Source organism: Sceloporus occidentalis, unplaced genomic scaffold (assembly GCF_023333645.1).
Source record: "Sceloporus occidentalis isolate IW3139 unplaced genomic scaffold, rSceOcc1.0.p SCAF_8, whole genome shotgun sequence".
NCBI classification, from domain to species: Eukaryota; Metazoa; Chordata; class Lepidosauria; order Squamata; family Phrynosomatidae; genus Sceloporus; species Sceloporus occidentalis.
The window spans coordinates 38266656-38283798 of record NW_028316988.1 but is presented as its reverse complement, the minus strand read 5'-3'; the positions used below and the strand labels follow the sequence as shown (position 1 = coordinate 38283798).

Genomic DNA, 17143 nt, shown 5'->3' with positions numbered 1-17143 from the left:
CAAAATAGTTTCTCAGATGAAATGATAGGTCACTTTATGGAAACAAGTACTTGTCAGAGAATGCGCTAGCTTTGCCTTGAATAAAAATGGATTGTATTTTGAGTTATGTAAAGTGTCACAGTCAATTTCTCAACCACATGAAGTACTTGCCAGGTTAGAATTAAGAAGAGAAAAATCATTGGAGGGATTATTCTTGTTATACAATTTGCTTGATGGTATTAATTTGTCTTGCACCAACAAAACAGATAAGAGTGCAGGTTTTAAACACATTGCACATAAAAACAAATGATAGGTAAAGCAAACTAAACCAAGCCTTATATTTTGAGCATCTTTTCTTTGATCTCAAGATACCAAGAGCCCTTAAGCATGGCAAGTCATTTCATTAAAAAATTAACCTGATACATTGAGTTGAAAAAGCAACTCAGTGTCATGAATATGGTTTATGTTTAATCATGATTAATGTTTCCCACTGATTTCTAAGGTCTTTCCTAAGTGTAACTAAGTCTAGTCATAAAATGATGATGATTATAAATGTAGGAATAAATGAAAGCTTTAACATTATTATAGTCAAAAAAAGTATTTCACAAGGTTAAATAGTCAGGCTCCTCTGTGTTGCTAGTTCTTTTTGGAAATTGTCAATAATAATTAGCTTATGAGGCAAAAGAAATTCTCTTTCCACAGACACCCTCATCTACTGCCTGCTCCTATGCTCTGTTAGTGTTATGGTAGATATTCTGGACTAATGTAGTACGTGCTGGGAACTGGTCATCTTATTTTGTTAAGCAAGTAACCTGAATTGCTTGGAGTATAGCAGGTCAGCAGCTAACATGCAGATTGCTGTTCTAACAAAACAAAACACTTAACTGTGACAACAGGATCAAATAACACATGTAAATAGAGAATGGGTGTATCCACAATGTAAGACCAATGCAGTTTGACACCATATTAACTGCCATGACTAGCCTACATAATCCTGGGATTTGTAATTTGGTGAGGTATTCAGCCTAGTATGTTGGAGAGGTCAGGATTATGTAGGATAGTCATGGCTGTTAAAGTGGTGTCAAACTGGTTTAATTCTGCAGTCTGGACACACAGTATGTGAATTAAATTCTGCCTTTTTCCAAGCTAAGCCTACATAAAACATTTTTGAAGCTACAGTAATACTTCTACACTCCTAGAGTATTAAGATGGTTCTCCAAGCCATCTGAGCCACCCATTTTCTTTCCTTGTTCTATCTTGACACATACGAAGTATACATATTTCACATGGACTGTCCAGTCCAACTAATTTAAAACTTCTGGCTACAACCTGCTTTAGAAAATGTCTTCGGTACTAAACACAAACTAAAAATATTTTTTATGTGGGATGTATACTTTTTATCTTCAAAAAAGCTGATAACCAGTGGCTATCCTTCAGGCTTCCTGCCACCCTTTCCAGCTTCCTCAGATCTCTTTTCACAAATCGAAGAAAACAAGTTACTACTAATCTATCCATATCAAAGAAATACCAACACTAACCTAGGTAAACAAGACAGTAAGAAAGGGAAGTAAGAAATTTATTCTTCAGTCTATGTCATGATGAATTTCCCAGTTTTAAAGATGGCGGGTGTTTTCCAGTCTGCCACTTGCTTCATCGATGGTACCCGGTGTATTCTGTTGTTTTGGGTCCAACTACTTTGGAAGCAGACGTGCCGTTTGAAGTACAATTGCAGTTAGGGCAGTGGTGGTATGTAGGAGTTCGATGGTGATGAGACGATCTCGACATGGAAATAGCAGAAGCTGCTGCAATCATTGGCATAGAGAACCATGGGTTACAAAAGGGGAGCAAGCTAGCCCAGTGAGCCTGCATGGCTGATAAGTCTGGGTACATTGTTGGGAAGGCTGGCAGCCCCATCACAGGTGCAAAGGGAGTGTTGGGTACAGGAGGTATGACATGATACAAAGAGGTAGCAGATGTGGTGGTGGTTGAGTCTATTTCATGTGTGTCAACTCGAGCATGGCTGGTATGCTGAGGTAAATGGAAAGGCGCCAGTTGGCTTTTTTGGGTGTCACTGTCCTCAGGTGCCGTCTGCTCAGAAGCACTCAGAGGAGTTGGAGATGAAGCAGAATAGCCACTTCTCAGCCGGACTGCAGCGCCAGCAAGGCTTTTGGTCATGGCAGGTTTTCGGAGTCCAGATTTGTGCATTTTCTCCTTTGGGGAGGCTGTAAGGAGGCCATTCTCCCTAGAAGCAGGTCCAGGAATGGTTTGACCTTCTGGGCTTCTTGATCTGCTTTTCAAGCAACTTTCCCGGAAGTCTTCATCTAATGAGAAAGCAATGGGCGGTGTGTTTTTGATCCCAACTCTTCTCTTGCACCTTGCAAGGAGATGAGGACAACCTCTCTTAAAATTTGGGTTATGATAAAACTGTAACTAGGATAAAGAGAGAAGAAGAGATGTAATTAATTTAAGCCTCCAAGGACAAAAGCAATGTAATCTAAATATTTGTTCTCTACACTTTTAGCCTTATTTATATTGGTTGCCCTAGAAATAGGGGTTCTGCTTTACATCTATCCATCTTTCTATTCTTACACTAGCGGGAATTCATAGAAACCAGCACAGATTTTGCTTCAAAAGAACGAAGAGTTGGGGGTACATTTATTAATATTGTAGTTAACAAAATTTGTAGTTAACTACAAATATTGTAGTTAACTGGTTTAATTACCAGTTAACCAATATTGCTGAAGGGACATTTTTTTCAGAGGTGGTTTGAGCTGGTGCAGTTTTGAAGAACTCTGCATAAACCATAATTTAGATTTTACAAGCTGGGATCCTTCCTAAATGATAGTGGCTCCATTTGTACCGGCCTAGAGAACAAAGTGGGTGAAGCTACCCAAGAACTAGTTTTAGGGGTGAGATCAGTGATGCTAAGAAGCAAGACTTGTTTTCAGCTTAGGAAGAATGTCACTAGATGTCAGGGAAGAGATCATTTCGCTGACTGAGTATCCTAAAATTTATCTAAATCGAACTGCAGGTAACATTGTGCAATTAAGTTTACAGTTCAATTAGTGACAATTCCTTCCAAAAAATTAGCATGGGTTGAATCAAGTAAAATATGTGATTTAAGTAATTGCTTGTAACAAACTTTAACTTAAATTCATGTATTTCCTGCCTAAATATACAGTAACTGGTTGCTATAACAAATAAAACATTTGTTTGCAACTAAATCAGTGCATTTTCATTGGAATACATTTGTGAAACTAAAGGATGTTTACCTCTGTTTTTATAAACATTCTGAAATGTTGTAACTATTTTCCTGGGATTAGTATCCCGAATGAATTACTGTTTTCTGATTACCCTGGTTTTTGGTGGATTTGAAAAGCCTATTCTACAAAAAAAAATGATCTGAAATGAGATTAGCCTTTTTATTTGCAATTACAAGTCCAGCTTTGTTGAAGACGGCTGGAGCTTTGGGCAAGAAAAATTCATTACTAGTTTGATTAATTTAAATAGTGTTAGTGTATGGGGTATCTTCTGTCACTTCTCACAGCTAAAAAACTTTTAATTTTCTCTTCTGTCCTTGAAGAGATTGTTCTCTTGGTACATTTCCATTCTGCATTACATTTTTCAGAGAACGCCTGAACTTGCACTGCGGTGTCAAAGGCGCAAGGGATCTATTACTTCCAGCTATCCTTACGGCCATGCCAAGATCTTACCTTGCTAAATGCATAAGCAGCTTTTTCTTCTGCTAAAAATTCAACAAGGGAGGCAGACCTTTGAAAATTCTGCCTCATTTTGCTAAAGCCATAAAGATTGAGCTGACGAATGAAACTTTTCATGCAGTCCGTTTCAAAAATACGCAAAGGTCCTTTCCTTTCCAGGACTTCTTTTTTAAAAAGTTCCTCGTCGATCACTACACAGTTTCCGTCCTCATCCCACCACAGTGATTTAAATTGGTCACTTTCAACAATTTTCCAGAGTTTTTTGGGGAAAGTAAGAGAGAGAAAATCATTATCTTCAAGGGAATCATCATCACAGAGAGCAAGTCGCGGTCTTTTTGGCCAGGGCCCATCACTCAAAGCTTGAAAGGCATTTTCTTCTATCATAGACCTTAAGGCTGAGTCACCAGCTGCTGTTTTATCATGCAGTGGAGTGGATGAAATTGAGATTGTGGAATGAATAATTTCATCTTCAGCTGAAAGGTGTTGACCTTCTGCAGAAGGAAGGTCCGTGTCCAGGTCTCCCTTTTCATTTAGGTAATTATTTTCAGCCGTAGCCATTTATGCTAGTAGTCAAACCATATCAATAAGGCAGCAGCAGGCCTATTAAAATAATGCCAGCTTGTAGGGAGCTTCAATAAAGAGTTCTAGAACATCACAATGAGACCTAACTTGTGCAGGTGTGACATCACAAAATGAACTCTGGTTTCCTAGCAAATGAAATCATAATGATAGGACAAAATTGTGAACATAATTGACTGCATCTTCCTTGAATAAGAGAAATGAGGGTAAAGCATTTTGTATTAAACTGCTCCTGTTAATTGCACATGAAATGAAAGGGGACATGAGGAAATTTATCATAGTATCAATTTTATTTCTTAAGAAAAAAGGGGTTCTTCTACAACTTGCATAAAGCTGGTCTTATTTTATATAGTCCATGAATGCTAGAACACAAGTCCAAGCCAACATATTAAATTAATGCTAAATTTAATACACATTGTTCAGAACGATTGCCCTGCAGTGCATTCAGAAGCAGGTTTCTCCTAGGCTCATCTCCCACTGCACCTTTGCAGAACCCCACCTTCCCCTTTCCCCCATCATTCATGGCTCCCTTACAACAGATAGATGAGGTACATCATGTGGACTGACTCCTTTAATGTGTTGCCCTGTGTTAATGTACAGTACATGTACAGCCTCATTTACTTTGTCAAAGCAATCAACAGTTTAGGGTGTGTGTGAGACAAAGAATGAGGCAGTGTTGCAAAGTGGTTTGAGTGCTGTATTCAGGATTTCAGGAGACCAGGGTCTATTCCTGCTCAGCTATGGAAACCCATCAGGTCACTTTGGGTCACACTCCCTCAGCCTCAGAGGAAAGAAATGGCAACACCGCTCTGAGCAAATCTTGTGACAAGACTGCCATGAGTCAGAAATTATTTCAAGGCACACAAAAAATATTTTGTCAGAATACTGCACATGCAATTGGCCCTCCACAGCCATGGATTCAACCATCCTTGGCTTGAAAATACTCCCAAAAGATATCAATTCCCAAAAAGCAAAGCTTGGTTATTTTAAATAAGAAACACCATTTCCCTATGCCATTGTATTTAATGGCACTTGAGCATCCACATATTTTGGTATCCATGGGGCTGAGAGGCTGGAATCAAACCACAGTGGATACCATGGAGCCACATAACAGAGAAGTAGCAGACCGTAAGCTAATATCACAAGTTACTATTTTAAAGAAAACAGGTAAATTATACAAATTTCTAGATTTTAAAAGACCATTTTGTAAGGCTCAGAGTTGAAATGGTACAACCTGTTTTTGTCATTCATCTTCTCAGTCTAGTATTGCTGCCCCAATATGATGTGGATGCCCAAGAGCTCAAAGACCATCACCTCCTGTCTGTGCATGCACACTCATGATTCTTTGAATCCAAGCATGATAATAGTATTTTATTCAGATTTTGTAACTGTCATCATTTACAGTATATCCCAAGAAAGAATACAGAGAATTTGCACACTAGCAAGGTGTCATTATTTTTCTGCCAAACACAGATATTCTAACAAGCAAAATATGCTACAGTAACATTAATTTTATATATCCCCCCCCCCAGACAAATACTATCATTGGTAAACATTTCCAGGACTATGAACTGAAGTGTTCAGCAAGAATCATGGGAGGACACTTTTTATTGAACAGCCAAAGTGGGAGAATGAGAAACAGATATTACCTAGGAGTAATATTTTAACAAAAGTGGAAAACAGTTCCCTTCCTCCCCTCCTGACAGTACAAAGATTGTGGTTATTTACACAATAATTTACATACCTTTATCAAGGTAATTTGATCCATTAACAGACAAGGAGCTTTTCAAGTCCTACCTGAGGACATGTTTGCAAAAATGGTGTTCCTAGTTCCGTGGGGAAATGAAAAGGCAAGCATGCAGATGTAACATCACATGGCTATGGTACTCCAACATAAATGGAAGCCAAGTGTACAGATTAACACAAAATATGTCATCCACAATAGATTATGCATTTCATACAGCACTTTAAAAATACTTTTACATATTTATACTGTACAGATTCTTAAAAATATATTACATTGCCAAAGGTTCATATAAATACTATACAGGCAAGCGTTAATTCAACCAAGTCAGGAAGATCTACAAATAAAAGCCCTCCTTTTCACTTCTCTTTACACTTTGTGGCTGAAATCCAGTCCACAGTGACATGTGCATAAAGGCCACTGATTCCAGTAGGTTTTGCCCACACGCAGCTGTGGACAAGCATGAAAATAAAGGTACTATTTCATATGCCAATGATACTTTGGGAAAACCTGACACTGTTACTAATGAACTCTCTACAGCTTCAATGCACCCAACTGAACATACAGGTGAATTATGTTCCCTAAACAGAAATCTGATAAGATGCTTTCCACCTATAATCTTGCCACAGATGTTACATTGTTACTGATTTTACTGTCATGGTATTTTGTATGCAAATATAAGGAAACTCCCAAAGATAATGCCATTATCTCCATTGTATCTACATTAAAAGCCACTGAGGCACAAATCTCTATTCATAAATGATTTAAAACAAAGGCATGAGATAAAAACATGTTGGCCACTGGTTCCAAGTTGTGGTTTAAAGGGCAACAGTCATCCTGGCTAGGTGCCATGTTGCTTCTGAGTTTAATCTGGCATATCAATGTTTAGTTTAGGAGGTGGTATAACGTATTTTCCAGGACTCTGGGTAATAACTACACCAGTCTTTTTTCGAAACATTGGAGCTATTTTGGGAGGTTCTGGGACAGGGGTTTCTTCTGTTTCCTCATTATCTTCATGATGTAGATCATAAGAAATGTTGCCATACTCTCTCAGGAAGGGGAAAATTTCAAGTAGGAATTGACAGAAGTCCTTACGAATCCCAAACCACCCTGCACAAATTTTTTTAAAAGAAAAGAAGGGGTGGTTATTGATAGTTTCAATTTGCGACAAAGGTGCCCAACAACAGCAGTACTATTCTTTCTGTTATCAAAATAACAGAAACCCCCCCCCCCACTATTTCCATACAAAAAAAGAGGGATATGGCTTTTCCATTGTATACTTACAATGATTTCCCCCTTTCTGTCCAAATGTTGTTGCCATTAAGGTTATCAGTGAAAGCCAAAGAGGGACAAATATAGGTATATATGAGAATGTGTTGTGTCCATCAAGTCTGTGCACAAGCAGGATCTAGTAAGACAACAGGATAACATCAATTTCATATAACCTGTCTTGTCAGGAGTCTTGAACAGATATTATTTAAATCTGCTATGCAGAAATATAACCAAGGGCTGAAAATATTTTTCAGATCCATAAACCTCAGCATCATACTTCATGACTACAAACCTAGAGTTTCCCCAAACTGCCTGAAACCTGTTTCTACAGATAATCTGATAGCTACTGAGTTCATGGGACTAAGGACTTCTTTAGGTTGTAGGTTTAAATGGCTTCCCTGAAAACAGAAGTTATCTTTCAAACTGGGCAATGTCTTTATGCTGACATCTTGAACGTTTCTCCAATTTGCTCCTGCAAATATAGTTTTAAAGTACAGGAAATACATGCTGAGATCTCTAGAGCCTAAAGGAAGAACAGGATCTTCAGGCATCAAGGGCAAGGCTTCAGCGCCCTGCATAGCTCTCTGTGACTAGCAAAAGTGGAAGAGATTATGCAAAATAAGCATCTGCATCCAAATGTGTCTTGCATTTATAATTTAGGAAGCTTAGTTGTGGTGAAAATATCAAAAGTATCAACAAAGCCCTTGAAGTCAAAATAAATAGATAAAATAGGCATTTTGCAAAATGCAATATACACTCAGCCCATTTTCTTGTTATGGTTTTACTTGCAAGAGCAGTAGCTATATCACTGTGATAGCCTTTAAAAAAACACAAGTCTAAGAAAGGGATAGCTCATCAATATCCTATTCTCACAATGTAAGTAGAGTTCTTGCTTACTTCAAAGGTGAGCAATGGAACCACAATTGTCATCCAACTGATGGCCATGGTTATGTGTGTTCTCCTCTGTTCAGCAATCACATCCATTGAACGCAAGAACAGGACCGACCAGACGATGTAATAGAGTACAACCAAACACAAAAAAGACATGAGGATCCACAAAGGGACACAGACAACCTGGAAACAGAACAGGAGGGGGGAAAAGTTAAGCCATATATTACTTCAAGAAGTTGCTCAACTTCAACCATTCCCATCCAACAAACCAACATCATTATCAGACATTTGTCTTTACAAATGAAAACTGATTCTATCTCTATCAAGACTCTTGTCTCAAACAAATCTTGAGACATTTCGAAGATAACATGGTACTTCCCTATTTACCTAATTTGGTAGTTTTGCATTAGCAGCTCTATTTTTTTAAAAGAAAATGTTTTGTTTAAGTGATATGTGTTTGTTCTCTTATATTTTAAAAACTTGTTTAGGAGTTTCTCTATACACTCATCCACTGGGAGTGGTGCTAAAAAGAGGAAAATCAGGTAAACTGATTTTGAACAAGCCATTAGCTCTATAGAGATTATGGCAAACCCTTAAATTTAAGAACTACATAGTATAATCTAATGAGAACATGAATGATTCTGAATGAAGGTAGGTTACACATTTTTATGTTCCCCTGTATCAAGAAAACTTCTGCTACAGTACCTACATAAACAACTCACAGCTCTGAAAACAACATAAACACAGTTTACATACAAGCCATGGCCACTTGATAATTTCATCCAGACGGAGAGCAATGAATATGAACTGGAGAATATTCACAGAGCACAGGATTTCCAGCTAAGGAATAAAATAACAGGTGTATCAGATTCAAATGAATTTTGCTACAACTGACAGATCACCAAGTAAGCATCTTATACCTTGATATACTATTCCAAGAAAACAGTATTTTGCTGTTCATACAGCATTTGACAAGAAATATAAGTGCAACAGCACAAATTAAGAAATCAATACAACATCAACATCAAAAAGAGTCTTCAGATAATATTTTCTCACTTATCTGTAACTTTACAGAAACAGACATAGTATTTGCACATCTACCACAAAATAGCTTTATTAAAAATTATTCTGAAAAGGTATACTACAGTGTTTAAGTTCTGTTTATAAACTTGAGCAATTATCCAGTATCTCCAGTTGCCTTTATATGGGCGAACACCCAAATGCATAAAGAAAGTCTCACCTCCAGAGATCTGTCATGCCGAAAGCCCCACACACAAGCTGCAACAGACACTGGTGACACAAAGAACAATGGCATGAAGACCAGAAGCCAGAAGCGGGTTCCTCTTTCAATTCCATCACAGACGAGCACTTCAAACATTAGCAGTAGCAAATGGATGCCAACTGCAATTAACATGGCTTTGAACTCCACACATGTTTCGCCTTCTGCTCTAAAGAGGACCCAAAAAGCATACAGTTCATTCTGTTAGTTCACTATCATTTCATCCACACACAATTGTTTAGCCTGGTCTCTTCACTGTGTCTCATATCTCTAACAACTAAATCTCTCTTGTATGCTATAATTATGGAGTCAATACAAACAACAAATTGTCCCTAGTGACTGCTTAAATGCCATTCCCCATGGCTAAGCACAGGCTTTGCATGCACAAAGCCCCAGCTTCAATCCTGGTATTCCTAGTGGTACGACTAGAAAATCTCTGGCATGAAACCCCATAGAGCTGTTGTTAGACAGTGCTGGAGAGGACAGACCACTGGCTGGACTCTTGACACTAACTGGTTTATGCCTTCAGTGATTCACTGATTCAAGTACTACCATCTTCCTGTAGCCTCCTGGAAAGCTATATAGCAAGGAAACTCGGTTTGCACTGAAACTGTAACTACACAAGTACAATAGACATACCACAATCACTGGGGTTAGGGGCATGGACCCCCATGAAAGTGGGAAAACTGCAAATAAAAAAACCACTATTTTTTTTACCTGAGAGAACAATTCTCTAGGAATATCTAGGTCCTCCACAGCAATTCTATGGTCAAGATCTGCCAGAAGTTGACCGTGAAATTGCATTGGAGGACCTACAAATGCCGAGAGAAGTCTAGGAATCTCTAGGTCTTCCAGGATAGATTTTGGCAGACGCTGACAATAGAGTCATGCTGGAGGACCTAGAAATTCCAAGAGAATACATATTAATCAAATCCATCAATAATCAAAGCTGCAAAAGTCAAAGCTGCAAATGTAGTGGGCCGACTGTACTTACTCCACAACATAGTATAGAATTGCTTATTTCAAAGACTTACAGGGGGGAAAAACCACCATATTACTCTTACCGATACTGTGGGTTCCGTGCCCACACTCCAGTTCCTACTGAGGCACCTACAATGACCATTAACTTCCATAGCCATATTGGAGCAAACACAGCCCAGTAGCTCCACTGAATCTTGTCATCCAAACGCAGGGAAAGCAAAACCGAGAACAGCAGCAGGCAGGCATAGATAAGAAATTTGCTGTTTGAAAAGAGGAGGAAAAAAAAACACATTTTAAGACATGTTGATTTCCAAAATGTATATTCTGGAAGAAACACACAGGATTCAGACTTCAGAAAAAAAGTTACTGCAAAGTTATGGATACTGTCTAGCAATGGCTATTAATTACAGGAAACATGTGGAACCTATGTCTCTTGAGATATACTTAATACAGGTTGAACATCCCTTATCCCAAAATACTCCAAAATTATCCAGACTGGTGGCTGAGGTAGTGGCACCCTTGCTTTCTGATGGGTCAGTGTCCACAAACTTTGATGCACAAAATTATTAAAAATATTATGGATAAAATTACCTTCAGGCTATGGCTATAAGGTGTATATGAAACATAAATGAATTTCATGTTTAGACTTGGGTCCCATCTCTAAGATACCTTATTATATGCAAATATTCCACCCACCCACCTGGAAAATATAAAATCCAGAACGCTTTTGGTCCCAAGCCTTTTGGGTAAGGGATACTCAACCTGTATATTTAACTTTTTATCATAATGTATTGCTTCAACTGCAAGAAGTTCTATAAAGAAAAATGCTTCATCTGTAAATATCAACTTACCCATCTAGAAATAGAAAGATGAATTGGAAACAGACTGGGAAACTTGTTAACAAAAATAAGTTTTTGCAGGCGGAGCTACCCAACATCAGGATGCTCGGCCCCCTTCTCTGCTGGGAAAGGGTTCAACTAGGTACAGGGAGACCCAGACTGAATTCTTCTTTGCCAATCCCAATCTCTTATCCCAAGTTACCTCATAGGGCTGCCATGAACTACTCTTAGAAAACAATGGAAAGAAAAGAAATGATAAATTGTTGAACTGAAAGGGATGGTCTTGTATGTAGTAATGGAACAGTTGTGCCTAATGTTAGTTATTATTTAACTGTACCACAAGCATACAGTATAAACAGCTCTCAACTTTCAGAGTTGTAATGACACATGTATAGTTCAGAATAATCCAACGAGATCTGAACAGTCCAAAAAATTTTATGTGTCACAGATAAAACATTTGATGTTTTGAGGCAGTCTCCTGTTGTGGTTGTTTGCTCCTGAGTTTCCCCTCCAGCATTCACAAAAGAATGAGCCTGGAAGTTTTTGGTCCAAAATACACTGCAGAAACAATCCGGTTTGAGGCTGCTTTAACTGCCCCAGCTTGATGCTATGGAATTCTGGGAATTATAGTTTTGTGAGACATTTAGCCTTCTCTGTCAGAGAGCTCTGGAGCCATAGTAAACTACAATTCCCAGAATTCCCTAACACTGAGCCAGGAAAGTCGAAGCGGTTTCAAACTGGATTATTTCTGCAGTGTGCTTTGAACCTTGGCTTCCGGGCACAGTAGAAGGTGTTGGTTATCACCTATAAAGCCCTACATGGCCTGGGTCCAGCCTACTTGAAGGAATGCCTCCTCCCATACAATCCTTCCCATACACTCCGATCCTCCAGGAAAAACCTCTTACAATCTAGAAAGACCAGACTGGCGGTGAAATTCCCGGAGGTCCTTCTCTGTCACCGCTCCAAAAACCTGGAATGACCTGCAGGAAGAGATCACCAATTATCCTCACTCGAGGCTTTTAAAAAGGCGACAAAAACCTTTCTCTTCCGGCAGGCCTTCCCCGATTGATAATGTCCAGAACCACTTGAATCCCCCTCCTTTTATTATTTTTCTTATTTGCGGTTTGTTTTTTAATTTTGATGTATTGTTATGTACTTTTTAACCATCTTTTACTGTTTAATTTTATTGTTGGGAGGGAGGGTTGGGTCGGGGTCTTGTGGGGTTTGTTGTTTTTATTGTTGTATATTGCATTAACTTTGCTGTTACCCGCCCTGATCTTCAAAGCGGAAGAGGCCGGATATAAATAAATATTTATTATTAACCCTTATCTCTAGAACCATTAATTTCTGCAGTGTGTTTTGGACCTTTGTTTCCATTTTGTTTCGAGATGCTGCGGTTAATCTCAACTATACTATAGTTTGTCTGAAGAGGGCATCTTACTCAACAACTGTTCCATTATATACCAGAGCATTAAGAAGGGGCTGAAAACCTATTTATTCAAGCAAGCTTACCCCTGAATATTTCCCCCCAGAATGTGCACTCACCTCCCCCCTTTCCCTCTGCCAGCATTAGACTGGCACGAGGTTGTAATGTTTTTAATATGTCTAGGTTTTTATTATGATATGGTTTTTTGTATATTGCATTTGCTTTGATGTATTGTATTGTTAACTCTGGTGTGCACCGCCCTGATTTGAAGAAGGGCGGTATAAAAATAAAACTTTTGGGTTCTACAGCTTTACTTTGATTTGTTGCCATGATCCTTAAAAAAATGCTGGAGTGGCAAATCAAAAACTTGCACATATGAGTAAAAAATGTCAGGTAATTCTGAATAGGGTTTAACACAGCTTTTGCACATTTCTCAGTCAAAGCAAGCTCATTGATGGGGTCACACTCCCCCTGAAGAATGAAGTCCGCAGTTTGGGAGTACTCCTGGACTCGTCTCTACAGTTGACATCTCAGGTGGAGGCGATAGCCAGGAGTGCATGGTATCAGCTATGGCTGATACACCAACTGCATCCCTACCTGGCTCAGGGGGACCTTGAAACAGTAGTACATGCACTGGTAACCTCTCGTTTAGATTTCTGTAATGCGCTCTACATGGGGCTACCTTTGTACCAAGTTTGGAAGCTCCAACTGATTTAGAATGCTGCAGCCAGACTGATCACCAAGACACCGAGATCAGAGCACATTACACCAGTGTTGAACTCTCTACATTGGCTGCCAATTAGCTTCCAGGCGCAATACAAAGTGTCGTTTATTACCTATAAAGCCTTACATGGCCTGGGCCTGAGTTACTTAAGGGAATGCCTCTCCCTACATAATACGCCCCACACTCTCAGAACATCTGGCACAAAAATATTGGAACACCTCAAAACCAGGTTGAAAACTACCTCTTGTAAAACATTTTCTGTGATGGCCCCTAGACTTTGGAACAATTTATCACTTCCTTGGAAGCCTTCAAAAAGGCACTGAAGACGATCTCTTCCGGTGGCCTATCCAACTGATCTCCTCTAATCTGATTTGTACATCTGAATATATAACTTGATCCTTACAACTGAGCAACACTGTAACAACTTTCTCCTTTTCTCTTTTATTTTTATTTCTTTGATTGATGTTTTTGAATTATGTATGTATTTTAAGTTGTTTTTACTGCTGTAATCCCGCTTCCATCCGAAGGGAGAAGCGGGAGATATAAATAAATTTTATTTATTATTATTATTAATAATAATAATAATAATAATAATAAAGAACACAGAAGCTTTTTCCCAGCAGCCTCCTGCTAGGATGCTGACTAACGCTGAAGCAGCTGCCTTCAAACTGTCACCATTCAGTCAACACAATCAAAGGAAGGAAGATTATGAGTTAGGAAGTCAGCGCCGTCAGCTATGGCTTTATCCTCTCAAAAGCTGCAACTGTAATAATAGGGGGACAAGCATAAAATGGGGGCAAACAACATCACCACTCATCTTTGCCTTTATGTCAATGTCACAGCAAGCACGCCTGGGAGGCTACACTTATGCAAGAGGGTGGACAGGCAACAAACCAGAACAGTTACTCACTTGTGTCATCATGCTGAAGAGGAACAAAAGTAGATGGAAACTAGTTTTAGCAAGGCCACGTTTAAGACAACAATTTATGGCATGTCCCAAAGCAATCTTGTCTGCTATGGAACTACAGTGGGTCCTCCATATCCATGGATTCAACCATCCACGGCTAGAGAATATCCTTAAAAATATAAATTCCCAAAAGCAAGCCTGGTGTTAGCCATTTTACATAAGAGACACCTTTTTACTATGCAACTGTATTTATTGGGACTTGAGCACCCATGGATTTACGTATCCACAGGGGATCCTGGTACCAAACCCCCGTGGAGACCAAGGGCCCCCTGTACTTATGCTTGTACAAGCCTGCAAGTTGAGTAAGTTCACTACAGGCACCAAGCATAGCAAGATTCCCTTATTCCATACCGGCAATGAAATACATATGTTTAGCCACAGCTGTACCAGTATGCTCCTCTGCTTCCCCAACGTATCTGAGGACGCAGGGAAATAACATTCAAAGGAAGTGGACAAGATCATGAAGTGTAAAGACATAACTCTAAACACTAAAGTGAGGACAATCCAAGTCACTGTATCGCCATTTATGGATGTGAGAAATGGACAGTGAAAAGAAAGCCGATAGGAAGAAAACCAACTCATTTGATGTGTAGAAATAACATTCAATAATAATAGCAAAGGTAAGTGCTTTGCTTTCTTAGATATTTATGGAAGTCCAAAATATATCTCTGACACTAAACAAGCAAGGATTCAAACAAGCAGCAGAAATAACTTTTAAACTGCATTTCAGAACTCCTCTTCTTAGGACAATATTTTTTAGAAGGCTAGCAAGCAAAGAAACATACCAACCGTTTTGGAAGCAAAAAGCCTGTAGAGAACTATTGTACCAACAGACTGAGGACTTATTCTTGTCACGTTTTGCTCTAACAGAAAGGTCATTTGGCTGTGTACGCTTGGTACTAAAAGATAACACTTAGAAACCACCGAACGTTATTTTATAAGGCCCTTAAAACTCTTAAAACTGAAGTAGCACACAGCGAATTAGCCAACAGCGTTAAGATGCTCCTAATGCAGGGAGAGCATCAACAAATAGCAGGTGCTGTAGGCTATGTTTCAGAAGAAGGAACCGGCAAAACTACTTCTGAGTCTTCCTTGCCTTAGAAAGTCCTCTGAAATTCATGAGGTCAACATAAGTCGACAGGCAACTTGAAGGCACATAGATACACAACAATAATAAGAATAATGCCTAAAACCATAAGGCTGAAAAGCCAAACAGACTAGCCACATCATCATAAACCAAAGATGGGAAGAAACGTGGACCTGAGAAATGTTACTGAGCTGCAACTCCTAGCACTTTCCCACTGGCTCTATTGATCAGGGCTGATGAGATTTAGAGATCGACAACACCTAGAGGGGCACATGTCATTCATCCATGCTCCAAGTAGTACTATGTGTAAGTTGGTATAAACAAGCAAGCGTTTACAAAAACCTTCCGAAGAGCAAAGAGAAAATCTTCCAAGTCAGAGGAAGCCAACTCAAAGGTTTTCCCCTTCGAGAGAAGCAGGGAAGAAGCCTCTTCCTCCTTATCAGAAGACAAGGGTGCCCAATGTCATTCTTTGATTTCTGAAAGACATTGATTTCATCACTAAGGAGAATAATGCTATTAATGAAGTTGTGTGACCAACGCGGTTGTTGAAATCCTCACTCTCTTGTAGAAAATCAGGTGGGAACTCCCAGCCCCAATATTCCTGATGCCAACTCCTATCATCCCAAACGCTGTAAATGGCAGGGGATGAAGGGAAAGGCAGCCAGGTATCACTGGGAAGCCACAGGTTCCTCGCCCCAATGGTTGTTTCCTGCCATCTTCTTGCCCTTGTGTTTACAAACTGCAGTTTTCATGGCAGAACATGTACAATCCTTTTGATCTAAATGGTTCAGAACTAACAGACACAGCGCAACAAATGACAAACAGATCCATCAACAGTTGTTTCTCACCAAAATCACAAGGCACTTCTAGGTTCAGAGATGATGCATCTTTGCAGACAACAACAAACAAGGAAGACCTGCTGCTTCCAGACCCACTTGGCATCATTCTGGGAGGCATCTAAGCCTCTTTTTATTCAGGCTCTCAACCTGCCATGACAGAAGGATGTGCACACACACACAGATATCAGGAATGACATGGGTGTTGAGGGTGAAGGACTGCAACACCCATCAGCCCTGGCCTACCCAACCCATGCCAGGGGATGATGGGACCTCAGGCTGTCTGGAGAGCCACGACTTGTGTCCATCATTATTATGGTTGTGAGACAAACCCTTCCCACATGTTCTTGGACTACAACTCCCGTCAGCCCCTTCATTCCAGGTGGTCGGGGGGACGATGGGAGTTGTAGTCCAACGGCTTCTCCAGGCCCCAGCGCTCCCCAGCCTTGTAAGGCGAGGCAGAGAGTCCCATCCGAGGCCTCTCCCTCTCCCTCTCCCTCTCCCTCCTCCTCCTCCTCTTCCTCACCTGGGATTGAAATCTTGAAACAAGCCCCTCAGGTTCATGGCGCTGCTTCTCCTCCTTCGTCTTCTCAGAGAGGCCTCATCGCAGCCCCTCTCAACCGTCCGCCGCGTCCCCTCACGGGCCGCACTGCGCGTGCGCCAAGCCTCGAATGCGCGTGCGCACAACCTTCCCTGAAGAAGACTTCTCTTCCCTGGGCTCCTTCTTCTTCCCTTTCTTCGCCGTCTTCCTCCACGCATGCGCCTTGCGTCGTCGCCGCCGCCGCCGCCGCCGCGCCTGCGCCTGCGCACTAGCCGCGTT

General features: G+C 40.1%; 2 protein-coding genes across 2 annotated transcripts; both read right to left on the bottom strand.

Moving 5' to 3' along the window:
* Positions 1 to 455: 455 nt before the first annotated feature.
* On the bottom strand, positions 456 to 5535 carry LOC149308700 (heat shock transcription factor, Y-linked-like). The gene is made up of 2 exons (XM_089536323.1): positions 3693 to 5535; positions 456 to 2409 (listed from the first exon to the last, which is right to left on the bottom strand). Exons 1-2 carry the CDS (start codon positions 4254 to 4256, stop codon positions 1630 to 1632), a joined length of 1344 nt encoding a protein of 447 aa, XP_089392449.1. The 5' UTR covers positions 4257 to 5535; the 3' UTR covers positions 456 to 1629.
* A 98-nt stretch (positions 5536 to 5633) lies between these two features.
* On the bottom strand, positions 5634 to 17067 carry TMEM185A (transmembrane protein 185A). Its single transcript, XM_089536324.1, has 7 exons — positions 16850 to 17067; positions 10528 to 10704; positions 9425 to 9632; positions 8941 to 9024; positions 8191 to 8367; positions 7306 to 7429; positions 5634 to 7131 (listed from the first exon to the last, which is right to left on the bottom strand). Exons 1-7 carry the CDS (start codon positions 16885 to 16887, stop codon positions 6887 to 6889), a joined length of 1053 nt encoding a protein of 350 aa, XP_089392450.1. The 5' UTR covers positions 16888 to 17067; the 3' UTR covers positions 5634 to 6886.
* Between the last annotated feature and the right edge of the window lie 76 nt (positions 17068 to 17143).

Bases quoted from the DNA above. Each gene is read 5' to 3' on its own strand.
- TMEM185A (XM_089536324.1), bottom strand. From the start codon at position 16,887: ATGAACCTGAGGGGCTTGTTTCAAGATTTCAATCCCAG. The intron at 10,705-16,849 runs GTGAGGAAGAGG...CTTTTCAAACAG, and splicing joins TTTCAAGATTTCAATCCCAG to CAAATTTCTTATCTATGCCT. The intron at 9,633-10,527 runs GTAAGAGTAATA...GGTCCTCTTTAG, and splicing joins GCACGGAACCCACAGTATCG to AGCAGAAGGCGAAACATGTG.
- LOC149308700 (XM_089536323.1), bottom strand. From the start codon at position 4,256: ATGGCTACGGCTGAAAATAATTACCTAAATGAAAAGGGAGACCTGGAC. The intron at 2,410-3,692 runs GTAAGATCTTGG...TCTTTATCCTAG, and splicing joins CTGCTTATGCATTTAGCAAG to TTACAGTTTTATCATAACCC.